The 23,861-nt window shown below is 42.5% G+C and overlaps 1 protein-coding gene across 3 annotated transcripts in view; it reads left to right on the top strand.

Moving 5' to 3' along the window:
* The window catches only part of DTD1 (D-aminoacyl-tRNA deacylase 1), a 197,628-nt gene extending 175,329 nt beyond the window's left edge, over positions 1–22,299 (top strand). The window contains exons 5-7 of one of the 3 annotated variants that reach the window (XR_015249336.1): positions 6,115–6,286; positions 12,554–12,610; positions 21,699–22,299. Coding sequence is in view for 2 of the 3 variants with exons in the window: in XM_025932306.2 (XP_025788091.1) it covers positions 6,115–6,267 (153 nt within the window). In the remaining variant the exon portion in view is untranslated. Of the gene's footprint in view, positions 1–6,114; positions 6,287–12,248; positions 12,467–12,553; positions 12,611–21,698 lie in introns of those variants that run through there. The other 2 variants (XM_025932306.2, XM_086701593.1) reach the window with 2 other exon arrangements.
* The last annotated feature ends 1,562 nt before the right edge of the window (positions 22,300–23,861 follow it).

Here is a 23,861-nt window from a genome sequence, read left to right as displayed (position 1 = left end):
TACTCTGTGTTCCTTGCTGTGATTCTCCGATACTGACTGCTTGCTTTGGTCGCCCCTCCTGCTCGTAGCTGGGCCTCGAGAGCCCCTGTCCTGCCTGCATTCTCTTGATGCTGGCAGCAGACTGTTTCCTGCTCTGAATCTGCCATGTATCAGTGAATGGGCCTGGGGTTAGATTCCTCTCTCTCAGCCTGGCCTGCCTCTCCCACTGCTGTTGACAGGCCACACAGGGTGACATGGTCTTTTCCTGAGGATCAGTGCCAGGGATATCAGAGAACTAACTCTAGACCTTGTTGCTTTGAGCAGTTTTGCAATGGTGGCAGCTCTCAGAATGAGGAAGGGGTGTCTAGAGGTATGCAGAAGCCTCTGGAGAGCTGTGGCAGGGCCGAGCTGGGGGCGCCACTATCCTATAGGTGAGGTCATCCAGCTCCTTCCTCTTTAAGCCATACTCAGGTAGGTTTATAGCTCTAGCAGCTGAAAACAGAGTGTCTCATAAAATGCCCACTGAACTAAATGAGAATATGGGTGTTCAGTAGGTTATGTAACTTGCGTAAGTTTTCACAACATGCAAGTGGCTGAGATGGGACCAGACTCTAGGCCTACAGTCACCAAACTCCACATTGCTTTCAGGGAGCCACATGCCTTCTCTTGCTTAATTGGTGAACTTCATTTAAGGTGTATATTGAGGGGTGTCCGGGTGGCTCAGTTGGTTAAACATCCTATTTGAGCTCAGGTCATGATCTCACGGTTTATGAGTTCGAGCCCTGCATTGGGTTCTGCGCTGACAATGTGTAGAACCTGCTTGGGATTCCCTTCCCTTCTCTTCCCTCCCTTTCCCTTCCTTTCCCTCTCTGCCCCTCCCCAACTTGTGCTTTCTTTCTCTCAAAATAAATAAATAACTTAAAAAAAAAGATGGGGGCGCCTGGGTGGCTCATCAGCCATGAGTTCGAGCCCCACATTGGGCTCTGCGCTGCCAGCTCAGAGCCTGGAGCCTGCTTCAGATTCTGTGTCTCCCCCTCTCTCTGCCCCTCCCCTGCTCACTCTCTGTCTCTCAAAAATGAATAAACATTAAAAAAAAAAGACGTATATTGAGCACTGGCTTAGGAGTCCTGCCCCATTCTAGGTTTGAGGGACACAGAGGCAAACCAAGCAGGCCCCCTGGCTTCCTGGGGCTGACTGTCCACCAGGTATATGGTTGGTTATGTCCACTCATGACAAGCCAGTATTCTAAGCACTTGATATGTATGAAGAGTAATATTATAATCCCCATGTTAAAGCAGAGAAAGCTGGGGGTGCTGTCAATCCTTGGCACTCTGCCTGTAGCATACAGCAGGCCAGTCTGTGATCCTTCTTTGCTCTTATCTTCTTTGCTAGAAAATACACAGGGACCTCAAGGTCATCTCTGTGCCAAATTAAAGAGAAACTCGTCCAAATGCAGGTCTAGCTCCTTGGTGGTTTAGCAACAAGCTGCTGCAGGTTTTGCCTGTACATTTCTGTCTTGATGGTTGAAGAATTCAGAAAGCTCAAACACAATAACTCAACATTAATCAGCTGGGAACAAGGCTGGTTGATAAACCTGTGTTTATTAGGGACAGAAACCTTTCTCTGCACCCCTCCCGCCCCCCGCAGGCCCCTCAGGTCCTGTTGGCTGTGATCTCCATTACTATGCCCATGAGATAGGAGGGTCAGAGATTGTCACTTCTGAAGTGGCAAGTTGCTGGGGTCAGCAGGGAGGGAGGAAGAAGCTGGGAAGACCTGTAGTGCCAGCAACTGATAGTGCTTTTCTTTTCTTTCCTTTCCTTTTCCTTTTCCTTTTCCTTTTCCTTTTCCTTTTCCTTTTCCTTTTCCTTTTCCTTTTCCTTTTCCTTTTCCTTTTCCTTTTCCTTTTCCTTTTCCTTTTCCTTTTCCTTTCTCTTTTCCCTTCCCTTCCCGTCCCGTTTATTTTGAGAGAGAGAGAGCAAGCAAGCAGTGGGGAGAAGCAGAGAGATTGGGAGAAAGAGAATCCCAAGCAGGCTCTGTGCTGCCATCCCAGAGCCCAGTGTTGGGCTTGATCCTATGAACTGCAAGATCATGACCTGAGCAGAAAACCAAGAGTCAGATGCTTAACAGACTGAGCCATCCAGGAGCCCTGACAGTGGTTTCTCTGTGGGACATTCATGATACTACCACTGTTATGGGTTGTTCAGAGCAAATGGGATCACACAGGTGGATGTGCCAAGTGGAGGTTCCTAACAGGTGGCTCATATCTGCCTCATTGACATTACATTTGTCCAGATGCTTAAAAAGAAATGTGAATGTCCTTAGGTGGGGCTCGTCCTCTCCAGTGTGGCTGCAGTCTCCACCATGCCCTGTTGTCTCATGCTTTGTTACTTCCCTCTTTTGCTACCTGCCTGGTCCTTCAAGGTATGTAGGTTTGCAAGCCCTACGTTAGTATCTGTGTTCAACTAGTTTATTCTTACATTTTGCTATTTGAGCATGGAAATATTAACTACAAAGAAAATCCTTTATTTTCTCAGTGGATTTAATCAAGAGTTGGGGTGTTTGGGATCTAGATATTCCCATCCCCCCTGCTTCATCCCCCAACCCCCAGCTTGCCAAGATCTACCATGAGAGGTACAGTGTCTGTGTGCCCAGGGGAAGGTTGGATTTCTCCCCATGACACTAAGGCCTGTGTGGTTTGGACAGTGTTTCCTTTGCATTATGGACACCCTCATCAGTTAATTAAAAAACAAGCAAACAAACAAAAACCCAAAAGTACTCCATTTCAGTGTTTGTGGATCATGTGTTCACAGGGCCTGTACTGGTTTACATTCTCCTTGACATGCATCTCCCTGTGAATTTGAAAGCTGTTGACATTCTACATAATTCCATATGCATTACCAGTTTCTTTTCTGCTTCTTTTTCTTTCTTTCTCATTTGTTTTCTTAAAAAAAAAAAAAAAATCCAACTGCTTTCTTGCCTTGAGATGCAAATTCCAAGTTTTGTCTGCCTTGGATTCCAAGTTTTCTGAGAAAAGGCTTCAATTTATTAGGTTAGTTCACAGTGTTCTCACAGAGAACTTTGAGGCATGGAACCATATGTGATTGGGTTGTATTAAGATAAATAATGTAAGAGAATCAGCATCACCTCATTTATAGAAACTCAGGCTATGCTTGTCACTTAAATAATTATCACACATGATTTACAAGTGTGGTCTGTGGTGGGAGGGGACAGGGTTGGGGTGAAAGGTCAAACCGATGTTTCCACAGTCTCACACTCTTTTGATGGCACCTCTGAATCAGTGCAGCATCAGATAGGTACTGTAGGTACCCAAGGAACCTCGGAGAAACCTGCTTTAATTGGGAATGATTCCCTGTCACTCTCCCAGAGTCTGGTTTCTCACCAGCATTTAAGAGCAGAAAGTGAAGAACAGGTTGGGACAAACAGGCCTTTGCATGAGATTGAATCTTAGCAGTGGGGGGAGGCTTGGTGTGGTTAAGTCATTGGTGATGTTCACATTTTCTGTATTTATACCTCTAAAGAGGGGAAACATAATGGAGAGAGTCTCTTTTTAAAATAAAAATCATGCTTTCTTAGTATCTAACTTGGAACATGTTCATGGTTTTCTATGTGTATGTGTATAATTTGTCTATAGATACGCATATATTATACATACATGTATAAACACATACATAGACACTGATGTAAATGTAAGCTGCTGGCAGCAGAAGGCAACTTATCACAGTTCACTGCAGAACACTGATTTCCAGATGTTTGGATTTCATGAACTAGGAATATAAAAAGATAAAAAAGAAATTGGGGGTGGGGGGAACGTCCAGCATAGAGTGCCAACTCTGTGTTTTCTAAGATCACTAACAAATTTTTTTTGGTGATGGCTGTTAGCTAGACTTATCGTGGTGATCAGTTTGCAGTATATACAAATCAAATCATTATGTGTACACCTGAAACTCTTGTAATATTATATGTCAATTATATATAGCACAATAAAAAGTTTTTTTAATTGTCATAAAATACACATAAAATTTACCATCCTAGCTATTTTTAAATATACAGTTCAATAATGGTAAGTACATTCACATTGTGCAATCCAAGATCATTTTGCCAAAAACAAAAAAGGAGCAAGACAGAAGGACACCCATCTACCATCCTCATCATTTCATAAAGAAAAGGAGCATTTTAATTCCAAAAGAGGAATGGGGATGGAAGGCTGTCACCTTAGATACAGGAAATTCCTCCTTTATCTGTGGTAAAATAGTACAGAGAAAAATGCCACCAAGTACATGGTTCAGTAGCTGATACTTTCACAGCAAGACTTGAAGGAAGTTATGTGTTGGTTTACATCCCGGTGCAAGCATTTTACTGGTGGGATGGTCTAAGTGCTGGTAGCAAGCAGTTCACATACTAGCACTGGTCAGCAGCCCTGTTCTATACCTGGTGTGTTTTTAAAAGTAAAAGTTGACAGTTATGGTGTGAACCCATGTATATTCATTCCACTGTGATCGCATTCTCTCCTCTGTCTCCCCATAGTTAACTATTGTACTGAAATTGGTTTGTATTCACCTAGTTCATACCATATCTGCATAAGCCCATTAGCAATATATAGTGTTGTTTTGTGTAAATGGAATCCTGCTGTATATAGCCTTTGAAACTTAATTTGGTTTGCATAACATGATTTTAAAGATTTACCCATTTTGATATATGTAGATTTGCGTTATGGTATTGCTTTATTTGAGTATATATACCACATTACATTTATCTATCCTTATGTCAGTTGACATTTAGGCTGTTTGGGTTTTTGCTGATACAAACAGTAGTGCATTGCTCATTTCTGTGAGCCTTTCCTGTGCACATGAATGAGAATTTTTCCAGAGGAGTTACCTGGGAGGAGAGTTGATGGGTCAAAGGTGAAGTGATGTCTTTATTCACAAAATCTACTTAGCATGTTAACCAACCTCATTGTTTACTGGAGCTTTTCAGGTAAATGGGAAGTGGGAAAGATAGTGTTATAAGTCAACCATTAATAAATGTGATTTTTCTAGACCAAATTGAGAGCAGCTGATTGTTGATTGATCTTAAGGTTTTGCTCAGTCTGTCTGTAATCAAGAGATGATATGGCAGGTTGCTTGTAGTGAGTTTTCTTTGTGTGTTTGGATGTGGGACGTGGACTGGCAGGGAGAAGAAGCCAGCCCTTCATTTAGTTTCCCTCTTTCCATGTGAACTATAAAATGTTTGCAGTCTTTGTCTGGGAGGCAGATGAAACTGGGTGTTGCTGTCTCTCGGGCTTTGTTACAGATGGCTTTTTTGGTCTAAGAAAATCCTTTGGGCTCACACTTGGCCAATGTGCTCTGACAAGTTTCTCAGCAGGCCTTTCTGGAGTGGACTTGCTGTTGCTCAGGGTGTCAGATGATCTAAGTTTCTTTCAACTGTCTAGTCTGTGGTTTCCACTGAGGAAGTGGACCCTGGTTCCTCTGGAGTCGGGTGCCAGAGGCATGTCCCCCAGCCGGCCTGAAGGAAGTCTGAGAGGGCTCCCTGTGGCCAGTGTCCGTGTGTAGCCACCACGTGGCCTACTAGGAACACTGGCGGTTTTGGCTATGGATAAGTTCAGTCTCAAAGAATAAATTGAGAATTGAGACGATGTCTAAATGTGCTTAATGTACTTTATTCGGAGCCTTCTCTGTTATCTTCAGCAAATAGTGGAGTGTTTTGATCAGTCTTTAGAAAACAGTAAGTGGGAAGACAGTGTGCTTAGAAAAAGCTGGAGAAACATCAGAGAAAAAAAAAACGGATAAAAGACTTTTATTTATAGGGCTCTTCTCATCTCAGCCTATCAGAGAAGCCTGTTAGCTGACCATTTTCAAATAGCACATGGCAGGATGAGTTATGGGTGGGGAAAGTTCGGAGAGATCACACACGTGACTAATCTGTGTCAACGACTGAGGTGCCTGACTGACTAATGTACATGTTGCTGGCCACTTGGCACATCTGAACCGTTATGGCACACAGGCTTATCAGACAGAAGCACTTTCAGTGGTTGCTACGTGGGAAGTAATCGGTGTTTTTGATATACAGGCACACGTTTACGTTTGTAAAACAAATCTTTTTACTTTTTATAATCAGCTGTCAAAGCTTGAAAAACAGCAGCAGAGGAAAGAAAAGACCAGAGCCAAGGGGCCTTCTGAATCAAGCAAAGAAAGAAACGCCCCCCGAAAAGAAGACCGCAGTGCCAGCAGCGGGGCAGAGGGCGACGTGTCTTCTGAGCGGGAGCCATAGACTTAAGGATGGAACTCAGGTAGGAGCCGCCCCTCCCTGCATAGCTCCATCTTCTGACATTTTGGGCAAATGGTAACAAATTGAGAACAGAATGGCTTTTGAGGCAGAATTCACTTTATGGACATTCATCCATAGCTTCCTGAAATCTGCCGCCTTCCTGGATGGAGAGAAAAGTTGAGGTGCGGGGTCGGGTTGGGGGTACCCATGGGCCTGGAGTGTTCTCCTTCCTCACTTGCCTTTGTCGGCTAACAACTGCCGCTACTGTGAGCATTTCCAGAGTGTTCGCAGATGTGTGATCCGGACCTGGAGCCTCACCCAAACCGTTCCTGGCCATTGCGCCCTCCTCTCCATTGCTGCTCTCGGCAGCTCCAGCGGGGACCACAGTCACCTGCAGCCGCCTCCTCTCATAGCTGCCCACCCCATCCTTCAGTTCGCTCTGCCTGTCACAGCACCTTGTCACCTCCACACCCAGGAGTGCCTCTCAGCTCACTGTAGTAGTAGTCTCCCTCTCTGCCTGATGGTCAGAGGCATCTAAACCTTGACCTGGCTGTCTGATGGCCCTTTGCTCAAGTTTGTTCCCCCAGTGAGCACGTTATTGAGAGCCTCATACTTGCTGGAGTTCACAAGTTCAGGGAGAAGCAAAGGAATAATTGTAGCATGGTTTGTTGTGGGGGTGATGGGAATGTGAGGCTCCGCGGAGGGGAGGATGTGTGGAAATGGGCAAACGAGGGGCGAGGTGGGAGCTGCCACAGCCAAGAGAAAAGCAGATGCAAACACTGTTTGGTGTGGGGAAGGACAGAGAGTTTTGGAACAGAGGTAAAGAAGAGTGGCTAGAACACTGCGTGCAAGTGGGCAGTGGGGTATCCAGGGAGCTTCTGTAAAATCAGACAAATAGGATTATGGGTCATAAGGGTCTGATGTGCAGTTGGGAAATTTGGGTTTCATCCTGAGGTGGCAGGGAACCTCTTAAGGTTCAAAGATACAAATGACATGATCAGGTGCAAAGTTTAAGGAGATGACTCCAGCAGCCATGGGGAGTGAGGCTGGAACCATCAGGCCAGTTAGTACGTAGTAGCAGAAATCAAGAGAGGAGCAAGGTCTGGCCATACATTTCAGAGCTTTCAGCTTATACGTAGTCTGTGGTTCAAACCATGTCAGCATATGGGTTCATCCTGGAGATGCTGAATGGTGAGAAAGGAGAACATTCTTAAGATGGCTTTCTGCCTTCTCTTTCCTTCTGAAAGGGAAGTCCATTTGTGAAATGACCTTTAGGATGCACACTACTAGACACTGAGATATATTAGAGAGTCTGTAGTGATAATTGGGTGTTGTGGAATTGGCTTGCAAACATAAACAGACCAAAGGAACAGAACAGAGAGCTCAGGAAGGTTATGTTGTTGATCCACTGATGGTTTTTTTTTTTTAATGTTTATTTAATTTTGAGAGAGAGAGATAAAGCGCAAACAGGAGAGGGGCAGAGGAAGAGAGGGAGACAGAGAATCTGAAGCAGGCTCCAGGCTCTGAGCTGTCAGCACAGAACCTGATGCGGGGCTTGAATTCATGGGCCATGAGATCATGACCTGAGCCGAAGTTGGACGCTCAACTGACTGAGCTGCCCAGGCGCCCTGATTCACTGACAGTTTTAAGGGGAGGGAGACGCTGGATAATAAATCCTGTAATGTCCTCTTGACTTTTCCCCTAATCACTCTGTTTCCTTCCAAGTAACTACGGGAGCAACAGAGCTATGGTCACTTGTCTTGGCTGATTTTTCTCACACTAATGGGAAAGCAAAGCAGGAATCAGAGGGAAGTTTTTTTCACACTCTGCTTCATTTGTCACAGTCACAAGCTCCCCCTTTTCTTGGCCTTGACCTAAAGACATGGGTTTTTATTCATGAACTCACACAGTTGGTGTGAGTTAGGGAGAGTCTTCTGAAGCTTGCTGTGTGGTGTCTAAATAATTCACAAATACACAGTAATATTTTATGTGGCATTTATATCATATAAAACTTCCATTCCCACTCCCTTAAAATTTCTGTGATGATTTGCTCATATCAGCTGTGAGTTTTGTCATCACAAATATTGCTAGTGCTTCTGACTTACAGTCTGTTCACTAACCCTAAATTTCTGAGGGGTGAATTGCACCACGCAAAGACAGTGCGCAGAGTGCCTTTTTAAGTTACTTTTACAGTTATGCTCATTAAGTGGGTCCAGCGGTCACACAGGATCTCACTGAGTTCTTATTTCCATCCTGCCAATTTCTGTGTGACATTAAGCTATGTAATCTTTGCTTTCTTGGTTTTCTTTATTAACTAAGAGAGTCAAACTCATTCCTTTCACTAGTGGTGTTGTGAATGTCAGGCGGGTAAAGCCATAATGCCTGGTGACAGTCCTAGCAGGCTGGGGTGGGAGGGGCAAGTTGAAGGGGACTCTCCTATGTTTCTGTGGCACCTCCCTTGCCCCCTGGCGATTGTGTTGGAGAGAGCACCCCAGCATGCACTCCTGACCCCTGGATGAAGGATGAAAGACTGGCTAATCTGATGGGCAGGGGATGACATTCATAATAGTAGGTGGTTCCTTGGTTCAGAAGCAAAATCCGGACCCAATATATTCTATTTCTGCTCCTTGAACTGAGGGCAGCTGCCCAGCCTACATGGCTTTTTATTCTTATGGCCCTACTCTGACACAGCACCATGTCTTTTCCATGTAATTTTAAGATTATAAATAATAGCTTTTTCCTCAATGAGTATTGGGACCTTACAGTAAATTTTTAAAAATTGAATTTTCAGACTCCCATGATGAAGTCAATGAATAGAAAAGTAGTAAATATATAATCACTCCTCTCCCAGTAACCAAGCACAGCTTATCAACCTAAATGGACGTGCGCACACATGCGTGTGCACACACACACACTCAGATGTGCCTTGGACCTTGTATTTTCAAAATGGCTTTAAAAAATTCTTATGCCACCTAGTTGCATTTTTTCTTGATTATATTATCAACCTGCTCATATATTTTATAAATTTAATGTCTTGATTTTTGATGTAACTGTGTCTGTTCAGTACTACAAATCTTTGTTTTGTTTATTGAGGGATGTTGTTGAATTCTACTCTTTATAACAGTGCAAAACATAACTTTCTATTTGAGTTAGATTTTGGCCTTAGAATAATCCCAGTAGAAAGGTATCCTGGATATTAGTTTCCTGTACCCAGTGGGTAGCTTGGGAGTGATTTTGCCATCTCTATGGGCAAGAAAAATACCTGAATGCCTCATGCGTAGAGAAAGAGACAGTAACTGTGTGTCACAGAACATGCTAGAGGACACATTCACAATAGAAAACAAGGGAAGAGGTGAAAGTGGGCATCTCTTTCCAACATCTCCCAGAGTTTAAGAGGTGAAATTTCTTATAGACTGGTAGGTATCTATTTTTGCTTTTCTAAAATTGATGGAAAAGTTAAAAACTGTAACCATATTTATTCTCAAGGTATTGCTGATTGGGTAGTGTAGAACTTGGGGTAAATCCCACTACAGTTGACTCTTGAACAACACGGGTTTGACCTGTGTGGGTCTCCTTATACATGGGTTTTTTTTTGTTTTTTTCCAATATATTGGAAACATTTTTGGAGATTTACAACAATTTGCAAAAGCTTGCAGACAAACTATGTAGCCTTAGAAATATAAAGAAATTAAGAAAAGGTTAGGAATGTCATGAATGCATAAAAAAATCTATGTAAGTACCAGTCTATTTTACCAGTTACTACCATAAAATATACATACATCTACTATAAAAAGTTAAAATTTATCAAAATTTATACACACCAACACTTATGTGGCACCATTTGCAGTGGAGAGAAATGCAAACAAGTGAAAATGCATAACTGCATAAATTAGCTATAGTACGTGCTATATACTACTGTAATAATTTCCTAGCCACTGTTGCTATTACCATGAGCTCAGGTGTTGTGAGTATCCACTTAAAACATCATGTGACGCTAATTATCTCTGCGCGAACAGTTTGTCCCTGCCGTAAGTTGTGTATTGTAGTAAAATGTGATACCTCATGGTTCTTGCGTACTTTTCATCGTGTTTATTAGTACAATACCCTAAACCTTGAATAACACCATGGGACTCATCCAGAGTGCCACTAGTGATGCTCGAAGTACTCCCAAGAAGCAGAGAAAAGTCTTAACACCACAAGAAAAAGTTGAATTGCTTAATATGTCTCATGGATTTAGGTCTGAAGCTTCAGTGCCCACCATCTCAAGATAATGAATCCAGCATCAGGAACATTGTAAAAAAAAAAAAAAAAAAAAAAGAATTTGTGTAGCCATTGCTGTAGCAATGCCAGCAGGCCTGAAAGCCTTGCACTTTTTATGAAATATCCTTTTATCTCATATTGGTAATGCAGCTTTTATGTTGGTACAGGATTGCTATAAGAAAGACATACCGGCGCACCTGGGTGACTCAGGTGGTTAAACATCCGACTTGGCTCAGGTCATGATCTCACAGTTCTTGAGTTTCCAGCCCCGCATTGGGCTCCATGCTGACAGCATGAAGCCTGCTTGGTATTCTCTCTCTTTACCCCTCCCCCTGCTCTCTCAAAAAATAAATAAACTTAAAAAAAAGAAAGGCATACCTATAGACTCTTAAGATGATTTGAGAAAAAGTGAAATCATTATGTGACAACTTAGAGCAAAAGCAAAGAGAAAGATCTAAAGCTGGAGAATTTAATGCCAGCAAAGGATGGTTTTTATAATTTTAGAAAAATGTTTGGCTTTACAAATATCAAGATAATAGGAGAAGCAGCATCTGCCGATCAAGAGGCAGCAGATGAGTTCCCAGATGCTACTGAGAAGATCATTGAAGAGAAAGGATATCTGTCTGAACAAGTTTTTAATGCAGACAAAAGTACCCTATCCTGAAGAAAATGTCCCGAAGGACATTTATTAGTAAGGAAGAGAAGCAACTATCAGGATTTAAGACAGGAAGGGAGAGGCTAACTGCTGTTTTGTGTAAATGCAGTTGGGTTTATGATCAGGACTTCCCTAATCTATAAAGTTGCTAACCCCCCAAGCCTTGAAGGGGAATAAACACACACCAGCTGCTTTTTGCTTGTATAACAAGAAGGCCTGGACAATGAGAACTCTTTTTCTGGATTGGTTCCATTGATGATTTGTTCCTGAAGTACGGGAGTACCTTGCCAGGAAGGGACTGCCTTTTAAAGATTTTTTGGTATTGGACAATGTCCCTGGCCACCCAGAACCCCGTGAGTCCAACACTGCAGGTATGAAATTGGTCTGTGGCCTCCAAACACATGATTTCTAATTCAGGGAGTAGATCAGGTAGTCATGAGGACATTGAGGGCTCATCACACACGGGACTCCATGGAAAACATTGTTAGTGCTATGGAAGAGAACTCTGATAGAACATCAAGAAGGTCTAGAAGGATTACTCCATTGAAGATGCCACTGTTATTCTAGAAAATTCTGTGAAAGCCATCAAGCCTGAAACGATAAATTCCTATTGGAGAAAACTCTGTCCAGATATTGTACATGACTTCACAGGATTTATAACAAAACCAACCAAGGAAATCATGAAAGAGACTATCGATATGGTTTTAAAAAAGGTGAGTTGGGGGGGGGGGTGGTAGAAGGGTTTCATGATATGGATCTTGGAGAAATTCAAGAACTAGTAGGCACCACAGAGGAATTAACAGAAGACGACTTGAGAGAGACGAATGCTTCCGAAACAGTTTCAGATGATGAGCAAGAAGGCATAGAAGCAGCAGTGCCAGAAAACAAATTGTTAGTCTGGCAGAAGGGTTCCAGTTATTCATGACTACTTTTGACTTCTTTTGTGATTGGACACTGAAACTAAAGCAAAGGTGGAAGAATGATTGGTGCCATATAGAAACATTTGAAAACAGAAAAGAAAAAGCAAACAAGTCAGACAGAAATGACAATGTTTGGTATTTCCATAAAGTTACACTGAGCGTGCCTGCCTCACCTGCCTCCCCTCCTACCTTCTCCACTTCCTCTGCTTTCCCGCCCCTGGGACAGCAAGACCAGCCCTCCTTCCTCCTCCTCTGCCAACTCAGCGTGAAGACAGTGAGGACAGAGACCTTTATGATGATCCACTTCTGCTTAATGAATAGAAAGTCATCATCATGCCATCCATACAGTTAATAAACTTAGGGTTGTGTATGTGTGTGTCCTTGTGTGAAAACCGATTAATTGTATGAGACATTTTTTGTCATCATCTTCATTGTCTACGTATTCATCATGTAGAATGTTGTGTGCAAGACATGTGCGGAGGTGGAGAACCTGTTCTTACAGAGGCGTAAGGTGAGTGATAGTTGATATGAAATTGAAAATGTGTTTGTTCTCTTACTGTTTTACAACTTTTCTTTCAAAGAATTGCTATACAGTATGCCCCTCTCTCTTATAATTGGAGAAACTGCATATTGGCCTATTGTCACAGTGGTAAAGTGGTCTTGACAGTACTGTATTATGAATATGACCGTAAAACTGTATGCCACAAAAATTTCATAACCATTCATTCATTAGTGTGTAGGCTAGGCTACCATAAAGCAATCCTGTTGCTACTACTTCATTATTAATGCATGAATCATTACACCTGTAAATAAATATGAATTTCTTTTTCACATTATCTTTTCATTTTTGATGTCTAGCATTAGTAATACGTATAAAGTGTATAGTGTTTTGTATCATGTAGGATGATGATGTAAGTACTGACAATGCATCTTGTTAACAGATGAAAACTTCTGGTGATAATAAACTCAGTACAGGACTATAAATGTATTTTTTCTTCATGATTTTTTAAATAACATTGTCTTTTTTCTTGGTTTACTGTAAGAATACAGTGTATAATATGTATAACATACAGAAAATGTGTTGTTTATGTCATCAATAAGGTTTTGGCCAGCAGTACACTATTAGTAGTTTTTGGGGAATCAAAAGTTATATGGACTTTTACTGTGTAGGGGTTGGCGTCTCTAACCTCCATGTTGTTCAAGGGTCAAAAAGAACTAACCAGAGAGGGGACACAGTAGTGGGGGAAGCAAACTCTAAGGGCACAGTGTTTAGAAAAGAGTAGATGTGTTTTCCTTTTCCCTGTAAATCAAGCTCACTGCAGCTGTGTCATCTTCATGGCCCTAGGAAGGAGGCAGGGAGAGGGTGAGTGCAGAAGAATGATGTAGAGGGGCCCTGTCTGGTAGGAGGGAAGGTGAAGGAGAGCTTCAGTTTAGGAGACACAGTGGGAGAGAGAAAAGGGACATATGGAGGAGAAGCCCAAGGCCGCACTTGGTGTTCTGGCTCCAGGCTAGAGTCCTTGGGGTGGTGGTTAGGTTGATGGGAGAGCTGGAGGCCTGCGGTCCTGGTGCTCTGGTCCCTGGTGGGAATTCTGGAAGGAGACTACTGTATAGGATGGCTGCAGGTCTCTACAAGACTGCTGCAGCTGAGTAGAAGGGGCAGCAAGACATGGTTAGGCATCAGGATGCAGCAGGAGCTAGTAGAGGGTCTCACCTGCCTTGTGAGGTGTGCAGAAGAGAGGTTTGTGGGGTTCATTGGGCTGGCCATAGGTCCTATTAGAAGGGGTGAGGTGAGCCTGCCCCAGAGGCCGAGAGAGGCCAATGTGCCCAGAAAGCCAGGAGGGTCTTGACCTCAGCTCTTCATAGCACTGAGTCTTTGCAGGTCTCAGCCACGATCTCCATGTGGTTCCCAGGGTAAGGCGTGAGGGGTCTGTAGTGCTAGTGAGAGCTGAATTGAGGTCAGGTCAGACAGGGGTGGGGGCTCTGGCCCCTGAGCAATCAGGTGCTGCTCAGTGGTGTGCCCCAGGGCTCAGCACCAGGTGCTGAACCACACCAGTCACCGAGGCACAAAGGCCACTTGAGGACTCAGCTGTTCCAACACCCAGGCGAGCAGAATTACTGTGCGTTCAACATTTCCCCTGCTGCTACTCAGTGGGATGGAGACTTGTGAGGACATTTAGATGGGCCCATGAAAATACAGAAGCCATGTTTTCTTTGCATATTTAGCATATTTAGCACTGTAGCACTGTCTGGGTTTTTGACTGAGTTCATGAGGAAAACCATTTGCTTATTGGCAGTTTAAGGTGGATGTCCAGTTGGAATTCAAACCAGAGATGACAGCAGAGGCTGGGTGGCTGGTGCTGACATCCAGGTATGGACAGATGTGAGGAATCCTCTGAGGCACCTCTGCTGCAGCCAGCCAAGGATCAGGGAGGAGCTGGGGCACCCACCCCCTCTCCTGCACCTTTCTGGGATTATAGACATGTACTCAGATTTGAAGACCCTAAAGGGGGCCAGGAGTAAATGACAGATGGTCTTCCAGTTATGTATTTTGGGGGTTTTGTTGCCCATGGGCTTTTTTTGTTGCCCCATCTGCTGAAATTTGTCATCCCAGTAGACCCCCAAAATCACCACCGAATATTCAGATATCTGTAAGAGCTGAATTAAGTAGTGACAGACAGAAGGTGACCTTGGCATTGACTGTGCTCCACAGAAAAACAGCAAGCCCCACCCCTGCCTCTGTGAGGGGAGCTGCAGTTTTCATTTGCTTTTCTTTACAAACAGGAAGAGCCCTAGGGAGCCTCACAGGACCTAAGGGAGCAGCTTGGAGTTTCCAAGGCATGAGAGAGAAAGAAAAGGCAGAAGAAAGTGGAGTGAGAAGTTGCATGAGCTTGGGCATATTTTTCTTTGAAAATGAGAAACCTTTAGAGGATACTCCCAGGGTGTTGACATTTCTGTCACATTGCAGATGTTTCTTATTTTATCAAATGAACATGGAAGTGCTAAAGTGCACCTCTGTTTTTGTCCTCTGCCTCATTCCTTCAGGCTCACTCACCTTGCTGGGAGGGCTCAAGGTTTTCTGTGAGGCTGCACCTCCCATTTCCCCCTGTGCTAGCTATGGCAGCCTCTCTGTGGGACCATGTGCTCTCTGCCTTTGATTGCAAGGTTGAGTATTGCCTCATTTGCATATTTATTTGGCTGCTGTCATTAGGGTGTGAGAGGAGCGTGCTCCTGAGCAGCACCCCACATTTCTGTCCTCAAATGTCAACACACTTGAAACCAAGCAAGGAAAGTGTTTTGGAAACTGCCATCTGTTTGCTTTTTCAACTTGACCTTTGTCTGAATAATAAGACATATCTGGCTGAGCACATTTCTTCCTAATGAGCTAGAGCAGGGTGTGTGTGTGTGTTCTGTTAAAGGATAGTCATGTTTTCACTGTGTTTTTCCCCTGTAGAAGGTAGAATCTCTTTCATTTCCACAGCTTTCATTTTGCTTCCTGTGTCAACGTGTGGTGGTGTTTCATGTATAAAACTATGCCTCTGACGTGCTGTTTCTATTTTTTTTTTTTTTTCAACGTTTATTCATTCTTGGGACAGAGAGAGACAGAGCATGAACGGGGGAGGGGCAGAGAGAGAGGGAGACACAGAATCGGAAACAGGCTCCAGGCTCCGAGCCATCAGCCCAGAGCCTGACGCGGGGCTCGAACTCACGGACCGCGAGATCGTGACCTGGCTGAAGTCGGACGCTTTAACCGACTGCGCCACCCAGGCGCCCCATATTTTTTTTAATTAAAAAATTTGTAGTAGTTGCCCTAGAGTTTGCAGTACACATTTTTTTTAACTTGTTTTATTTTTTATTTTTTTTAAATTTACATCCAAGTTAGTTAGCATATAGTGCAACAATGATTTCAGGAGTAGATTCCTTAGTGCCCCTTACCCATTTAGCCCATCCCCCTCCCTCAACCCCTCCAGCAACCCTCAGTTTGTTCTCCATATTTATGAGTCTCTTCTGTTTTCTCCCCCTCCCTGTTTTTATATTATTTTTGTTTCCCTTCCCTTTTGTTCATCTGTTTTGTCTCTTAAAGTCTTCATATGAGTGAAGTCACATGATTTTTGTCTTTCTCTGACTAATTTCACTTAGCATAATACCCTCCAGTTCCATCCATGTAGTTGCAAATGACAAGATTTCATTCTTTTTGATTGCTGAGTAATACTCCATTGTGTATATATACCACATCTTCTTTATCCATTCACCCATTGATGGATATTTGGGCTCTTTCCATACTTTGGCTATTGTTGATAGTGCTGCTATAAACATAGGGGTGCATGTGTCCCTTCGAAACAGCACACCTGTATCCCTTGGATAAATGCCTACTAGTGCAATCACTGGGTCGTAGGGTAGTTCTATTTTTAGTTTTTTGAGGAACCTCCATACTGTTTTCCAGAGTGGCTGCACCAGCTTGCATTCCCATGCAGTTTTAACCTAAGTCCACCTTCAGATGACTTGTACAGCTTCACGTGTATCACATGTTATCACATGCTAATAACAGCGTCCCCACTCCCTCCCTCCCCCTTACCCCTTTCCCTCAGCTTCTTTCAGGGATTTCTCTCTCTCTCTTTTTTTTTTTTTTTTTTTTTTTTCCAGTTTGGGATGTTCTTAGCCATTATTATGTCAAACACTCTGCTCTGTTCTCTCTCTCTCTTCCTGATATTCCAATTATATGTATATTATACCTTTTGTAATTGCCCCATGTCCTGGTTGATCAATTCCCTTTTTCCTCCATTCTTTTTTTTTTTTGAAATTTATTTATATTGAGAGAGAGTGTGTGTGTGTGTGTGTGTGTGTGTACGTGCACACGAGTGAGCAGGAGAGGGGCAGAGAAAGAGAATCCCAAGTAGATTCCATGCTATCAGTGCAGAGCCTGACATGGGGCTTGACCCCATGAAACAAAATCAAGAGTTAGATGCTTAACCAACTGAGGCACTCATGCCCCCCCCACCTCCTTTTCCAATTCTGTTCTTTTCTCTCTTTGCATTTCAGTAGTTTGGAAGTTTATATTGACCTATTTTCAAGTCCACTGATTCTTCCTTTGGCTATGTCCAGTCTACTGATGAGCCCATCAAAGGCATTCTTCTTCTCTGTTATGGTGTTTTTTATTTTTAGCATTTCCATCTCTCTGCTGTATTATCCATCTGTTCTTGTATATTGTCTACTTTGCCCATTAGAGCCCTTAACATATTAATCATAGTTGTTTTTCTTTGATAATTCCAACATCTGTATCACATCTGAGTCTCACTCTGATGACTGCTTTGACTTTTCTGAGCTTCTTGAACTGGTAAATGTTTGTCTTTCAATACGTTTGGGAAATTTTAAGCAGTCTTTCGTCAAAGATTATTTTCTGCCCCCTTCTCTTTCTTCTAACCTAGAGGAGGTTACTGTTTCCAAACCTTAGTGTTATTCTGGCCATTGCTATACATGAGGCTGAACTGCTTCCTCACTGATGCACAGTAGGCACATTATGTTTCTTTACCAGAAGTAGAATTGGATTTTCAGCATACCTAGCTTCTGCCTCAGTTTCATTTATTAGAAAATAAATTGGCAAGAAGCTGGCCACAGTTAGTGATTCTGTTTTTTGCTGAAGTGTTGAGCTAAGCTTACAGATAACGTAGAAATATGCCATCTGATGCAGTAGGTACTACTTATATATGGATACTTAAGTGTAAATTAATTAAAATTAAGCAAAATTTAAAATTCATTTCCTTAGTCACAGTAGCCACATTTTAAGTGCCCAGTAGCCACATCTGGCTAGTGGTTGCTATCTTGGATGGTGCTGAGGTAGAACAACCCTGTCATTGCAGAAAGTTCAGTTGGGTAAGTGAAAATTCTGAACCACTGCCAGTTCTGTAAGACAGGCATGATTAAATACGTACAAATATATGTGAGAAATAGGGTAGAAGTTAAGCCCAAATTAAAAACTAATTTCTTTTGGGAGTTTCTTCCTTTAGTACACCACACCAAGGTTTCCTGTCTTAATGGGGAAATCAGATCACTGGCCCCTTATACACATCACCAGGTCAGGACCATCAGCCTCGAGTAAAGGCAGAGATTCTTCACCTTGACAGTTCAGTGCAGGCTCACTGGAGTCACAATAAATGCTAGGTCAGAGTGAATCCTTCTCTGATAACGTGGACTTCTCAGCAACCCATGTTTTCTCATAGAACAGCCTTTCTTTTCTAGGTAAGTGAATTCAGATTGGATTCCTAGCTGTGGCCTGAAATAAATATATAAAATCTGGGTTCTTTTGACAGTGGTTTGGAGAGCAGGTCTGTGGTCTGTGTATCTTAACTCGAGCACTTACATCTGTGGTTGCTCGAATGGCCTACAGTCAGAAGCAGATCGGCTGGAAATCAGCATCTTTGAGAGACTCGAACAGGCTGTTGAGGAATTCCTTGCTTCTGGTGCTGGATTATCCCCCACTGCCCCCAATGTTTGCAGGCAATAAAAGAGAACCATTCCAGAAGCTTCTTTCCACAAGGCTATGAAATTATGGTGCTGTTATCTCAGATGCTTACTACTGCCTGTTGCCTCCAGCCTGCGGGTCATGTCTGCCCTGAGATAGCTCACCTGACTCACAGGGAGTAGATGTCGTCCTCTGTTGAGCTCTCATAGGGAGGCACCTTACCCTTCCTCCAGGGTTTCTAAATTTTGACACCCTCTTGTGCAGAATTGTGTGTTTGTCAGTTTGCACATGACTTCCACTCAGTGCTTCTTTTTTTTTTTTTTTAATTTTTTTTTTCAACATTTTTTTATTTATTTTTTGGGACAGAGAGAGAGCATGAACGGGGGAGGGGCAGAGAGAGAGGGAGACACAGAATCGGAAACAGGCTCCAGACTCTGAGCCATCAGCCCAGAGCCTGACGCGGGGCTCGAACTCACGGACCGCGAGATCGTGACCTGGCTGAAGTCGGACGCTTAGCCGACTGCGCCACCCAGGCGCCCCACCACTCAGTGCTTCTGATGTGGCAGGTGGACCTCACAGATAGCTCCTCCCCACCTCCCTTTTCATACGTCTAGCTGTGTGAGTGTTATCTCCAGCCACTCCCACTTGACAGCCAGCAACCTGGCCTCTAGGTTTTTCCTTGGTCACGTTTAAGAAAATGAGAAGGAGCATTTGTTAAAAGTGAGATCGAAAGTAAAAGTGGCATCTGTTTGACCAATCCATGTATCGTGAGGGGCAGGGGGCAGTGTCTTTTAGGTGGGACAGTGTCTACTACTTGGCCAGAAGGCTCTTGCATGCAGTTTGGGAGCTCATCACTCATAATATTAATGTTGATGTTATGATTAGGTGCACCTGTTGGGTATTCCAGTATTAGAACAGTTAATTCTTGAAGGAATTCTTAGTTCAGATCCTTCAGGGTCAGTGCTTAATGTAGTCCCTAGGCCTAAGTGGTTTACTGTAAACTTTGAGAACCCCTGGCATGAAACCTCTCAGGATCCTTTCTAGTTCTGTGATTCTCTGGTAGGGAACTAGAATTTCTAAATTGTCTTCCTCGTAAAATTTCTTTTGAAAGCCATTTTGTATTATAGAACTAATGGTCATTCATCACAGAAAATTTTTTAAAATGCCAGAATGCTCAAAGAAAATAAAAGTCACCCGCCATCTCATCAAAGATAATCATTATTAACATAATGCTTTTATAACATTTTCTCTAATCAGATAATTCTGTATCTTTCTCTAATTTTACATACTTAAAGATAGACTGTATATATAATGCCACTGCTTTCATCATCTAATGGAATATTGTGAACATTATCATTATGTAAACCTTATCATTTCCATCTGCACATCAAACATTGGAAGCATAAATTTATTATCTCAAAGCTTTAAAACATCTAGGATATTTATCTGAAGTAATTGTAAAAGAATAATATATTAAAGCAGGGTCCCAAAGCTCATTTTAAGTTCAAAACAAAGGTTTTAATCTGCACCAAGATGAAGTTCCCCAAGGGTCAATGTGAGATCCAGTTTCAGGATTTCAGTTATTACTATTGCAGATGAGGAAAGAGGCTTCAATACACCCAGGTGCCTATGTTTGGGTTACTATCTTGATTAAAATATAGGAGCAAATGGACTGATTTTCTTGACTTAAAAATAGAACTAAATATGGTCCCCAGGAATTATATTGTATAATCCCCATTCCCTTGTGGTCTTTGAGATCTCTTAGAAATAGTGCAACACTATGACTGGTGGGTTTTAGAGCGTGAGGGTAGGCCTTGGGGGAAATTTTAGTTCCTTGTGTGGGTCTAGAGAACTGAAGAACATAGCTGAAGTTATAATTAGCCTTTCTGGTGTAGGCCCATGGGCCTCCATGTCAAGCTGGGCGCAGGAATGGAAGGCTGTTAATTCTATTGAGGCATCTGTTCATAATACAACCCTTTGTTAAGAATGTGACCTGTACTGAGTGTACCCAGAAGCATATTCACAGATGTGGTATCACTGTGCAACCCACTATTACCAGAATCTTCTGCTTTTACCAAAGTTCATCCAATTAGAATTTAGATCTGAGAGAATAGAAACTGCTGTGTTAAGTTTGGGGTTTAAACTCTTGGTTGACAATTGCCTGCTTCATAGATCTTGGCAAGACCAGCTGGTTTTTGTTGTAGCCTCAGAATTACAGAAGAAAACTTGAGGCACTTGGAGATTTTATACTGAAGAGCCTACCATTATCCTTTGAGCAGCATTAAGAATATCCCAAAAGCAAGTGTTTAGCTTATTCCCTGTCTCTGTGCTTTATTTAGGTTCCTCTCTGCCTCCCTCATCATTAAAAGGATTTGGAAATAAGGTTTTGTATCTTTTTTCAAAGAATTTGTCCATTTCATCTGTGTTGTCTAATTTGTGGGAATTACGCCGTGGTATGTCCTTTTTTATCCTTTTAATGTCTATAAAACATGTAGTGATGTTGCCTCTTTGATTCCTGATATTCATAATTTATGCCTTCTTTTTTCTTGGTAAGTCTGGCAAGAGGTTTATCAGGTTTATTGATCTTTCCATTTTTTTTGTTTTTGCTTGAAATTTCATTAGTTTCTATTCTACTCTCTATTGCCTTGGGTTTACTCTTTTATTCTTTTAGTTTCTTATGGTGGAAACTCAGATTATTGATGTGACATCTTCTTTTCTAAGGTAGCCATTGAATGCTATGAATTTCCCTCTAAGTACTGCCTTAGGGAGTATCACAGATTGTGATACGTTGCATTTTCATTCACAGTCACGTTTTAACCTATTTTCTAATTTGCCTTGTGATTTCTCTTTGATCAAAGGCCATTTAGAAGTGAGTTAATTCCCAGATATTTAGTGTCTTTCTGAGCTCTAAGAATGAGGTTCTAATAAATTGGAGACTTTGATGAGGTGTTTGGATTTATATGTGACAGCTTGGCAGATTTTTCGTAGTAAAGTGAAACTCTGTCACGCTGTTATCATTGTATGGACTGAAAGGGTATCTTCAGCTATTTTTTTTATGCTTGGTCATATTTTTAAAATAGGATTTGAAGGCAAATTTGAAGGCACCTTTTCCTGTAATGTGTCTTATCTTTGTTCTTTTTAGTGCATTATCATCGGGTGGAACTGGATCCTGAAAAATTCATGGAAGATGCTAAGTACCTACACTGCTTTAAGAATTTGGAACTGAATCATGAAAAGGAAGCCAGAAACAAGAAATAGGGAACCTGAGTAGCCCTGCAAAAACAAAGCAGAATGAAACCAAACACCACCACCAAAGGAACGTTACCATTCTCTGTTGTTGCTGTGGTCTGACGGAAAGGTGGGTGCCGGCGGTGCAGGGGAGCACACCCCGTGCGTATTGCAACAGGACAGACACCCATGCTCCCCCCACAGAAAGACTTTGCTGGTTCCTGTGAGTTCTTGGCTTGCTTTTGGAACAGGCCGGTCCAGCGTTATTTGTCACCGAGTCCTCCTTTCACACTGTGGTGTATTTCTGCGTGTCCATGATGGGTCGCAACTGCAATTCATGCTGTCCATGCTCTTCCCAACACCGCCTTAGCCAGGGCCTGTGTTAAGGTGTACAGAGAACAGACTTTAGTGATAATGTATTGTGTAAGACCTTTGCATCTTGTAAATTTTCTCATTTTTCTAAAAAGAAATAATAAAATTCCAAACCTCAACAAACCACTTTATTATTAAACAAATCCTGCTGTGTTTCTGCTTAATGATTTTATCTGTAGAAATACAATGTGTCTGACCCCACTCTGTGCATATTATTTTTATTTAAAAAAAATTTTTTTTTTCAACGTTTATTTATTTTTGGGACAGAGAGAGACAGCATGAACGGGGGAGGGGCAGAGAGAGAGGGAGACACAGAATCGGAAACAGGCTCCAGGCTCTGAGCCATCAGCCCAGAGCCTGACGCGGGGCACGAACTCACGGACCGCGAGATCGTGACCTGGCTGAAGTCGGACGCTTAACCGACTGCGCCACCCAGGCGTCCCTGTGCATATTATTTTTAAATAACCCTGTCGCAAGAGGCGTTCCCTGAGTGGCCCACACAGGCCTCTGATTCCATGGTGAGAGCCTATCAGTGGCACTTTGTAGTTGATGACATTTTACTCCAACATGGGAAGGGAAAAGAATGGCCAAATGATGGAGACTAAGTGTGGCTGCAATCTCTCATTTATCCAACATTGGGAGGTGGAGAAAGGCCACAGCATGTTGGACCACACAGATGCCCCTTTTCCAGGAGCTGAATGGTTGTCCATATATCCAACCAGTATTCTCACAGTTCTGTGAAGAAGGAACTGTATTCTGCCAAAGAGTTTCTCAGCTAATTTTACTGTTATTAGTGGCACAGCTGTACTGGTCGTTTTTAGACATTATATGATGTTAGCAGTTACATATATATTATTATATGGAATATATATTTATATGACATCTATAGTATTTTAATGCTTATACAGAGTTATCCTCTTTTGAAATACTTCTTGCCCAACTGTAAAGGAGACATCTTTATTTGGCATTTTTGTAATGCTGAAATTCTATCTGTGACCTTTATAACTGAGCCTGTCTAATCTGACCCAGTTGTCTACTTCAAAGAAAAGCACAGTTAGAAAATGGAAACGAAAGTTAGGAAAAGAAAGCTCAAATTACACCTCTAATATGCATTCAAGTACAAGGATTTGGAATTGGAAAGGGGTTTGCCAGACTGCCTTTCTCCGAACCAATACAGGTGGTCTGGGATAATCCATGATAGCAATAAACTCTGGATTTGAAATCATTACATTCCAGATGCAGATCCCTGGTCAGGGATGGGATGCCCAGTTGGATGGGCAGTGAGGTCCAAGAAGCTCTCCTGTTTGAATTATCTACATAGGCTTTTACAGAATGAATTAAAATTCACTTTAAAGTTACTCCAAACTACAGTTTTGTAAACTTGGCTTAGGGTCATGGACTTGCTGAACACATTTGTCAGACATTTCTCTGCCACAACATTTTATCACCACCAATTAATGCTTGCTGAACAGCTGCAACCTGTCTTTGTGCTAATGGGGAATGAGGATGACATAGAATAGCTAATGTACTTGACGTCTGGACGGTGGGAAAATGATAAAGACCCTCGGAGCCCACAGTTCAGTTCCTGGATCTCATTTTAAAGGGACGTAGACAAATTGGGGCATAAGAAGAGTCATGTGGGTCGTTTGCTGAAAACCATAAAGGAAGAAGGACTGAAGGGGAGAAACAAAACTCTGAATATTTG

This window comes from Puma concolor, chromosome A3 (assembly GCF_028749965.1).
Source record: "Puma concolor isolate L17-30 chromosome A3, mPumCon1.1.hap2, whole genome shotgun sequence".
Taxonomy (NCBI): Eukaryota; Metazoa; Chordata; class Mammalia; order Carnivora; family Felidae; genus Puma; species Puma concolor.
Note: the sequence above shows the minus strand (reverse complement) of the source record. Positions and strands in the feature narration are given on the sequence as shown.